At 35.1% G+C, this 934-nt stretch overlaps 1 protein-coding gene across 1 annotated transcript; it reads right to left on the bottom strand.

The window, feature by feature from the left end:
- Nucleotides 1-13: 13 nt before the first annotated feature.
- LOC129572457 (rabankyrin-5-like) lies at nucleotides 14-566 on the bottom strand (the record flags this gene model as incomplete). The annotated part of the gene is made up of 2 exons (XM_055452421.1): nucleotides 14-360; nucleotides 432-566. Coding segments are annotated over 2 exons (375 nt in total), but the record flags the coding sequence as incomplete, so codon positions are not given.
- Between the last annotated feature and the right edge of the window lie 368 nt (nucleotides 567-934).

Here is a 934-nt window from a genome sequence, read left to right as displayed (position 1 = left end):
TTTTTCAGTCTCGCCGAGCTCTACAACAATCACAATGTAGGTTTTCAAAATCAGTGAATACAAATTTTAGCTGGCCCTACTAAATACTAACAAATCAATGCCAATATCGGTAAACACCTACTATCCACGGCTGTTTTGCATATTTGGATCGGCACCCTTCTGAATTAGCGTTTCGGCTACCATAACCATATCATTGAAAGTCTCTAGGTCACAAGATTTTTGTGAATATGTGGACGCCAAATGCAATGCTGTATCAGCTGCAATTTTTGACATTAGATTTACATCGCAGTCCTTTTCCAACAAAAATTGTGCTGCGAATCCATCACCCCTTTTGATCGCATCGATTAACAAAGTACAGCCCTAAAAAATGCAATGTTAATTCCTAAGATGCGCTTACTTAGCTTCGGACAAATCTTTATATTTGAAATTACCTCGCCATTGTACGCGTTGACGTCTGCTTTTCCATTTTGAATGAGAGTATTAGCAATAGTTGTACTGCGACTCATCAATGCAATTCCAAGCGGTAGCTGACCTTGTTCTGATAAGCCATTTGCAACTTCATATAACTGTAAATTGAAAATAAATCATGAATTACTTAATTTCATTGATGTATATCATATCAAATAAAATAAACTTCTTTCAAAGTAATCCTCGTGACGAAAGCGAACATAAAACAGCTGATATCAATTTTAAAACATCATTACGGTGCGATTCTGAAATTAGGTGGAAGAATGCAAAAAAGCAAATCTAAATCGCTCCGAAATGATTTTTTAATATTGATATCGCTGTTTTGTGTTCGCTTTCGTCACGAGGAATTACTTCGAAAGAAGTTTTTTTTTATTTGATATCAGTTGTTTTGTACCCGAAATTTTTTTTCAACAAAACCAACTAACACTAAACAAACACAAAGTGGTGTGTATTGAGCCAAAGAAAA

This window comes from Sitodiplosis mosellana, unplaced genomic scaffold, assembly GCF_009176505.1.
Source record: "Sitodiplosis mosellana isolate CC-2019 unplaced genomic scaffold, AAFC_SMos_1.0 Smas_scaffold_5034, whole genome shotgun sequence".
Taxonomy (NCBI): Eukaryota; Metazoa; Arthropoda; class Insecta; order Diptera; family Cecidomyiidae; genus Sitodiplosis; species Sitodiplosis mosellana.
Note: the sequence above shows the minus strand (reverse complement) of the source record. Positions and strands in the feature narration are given on the sequence as shown.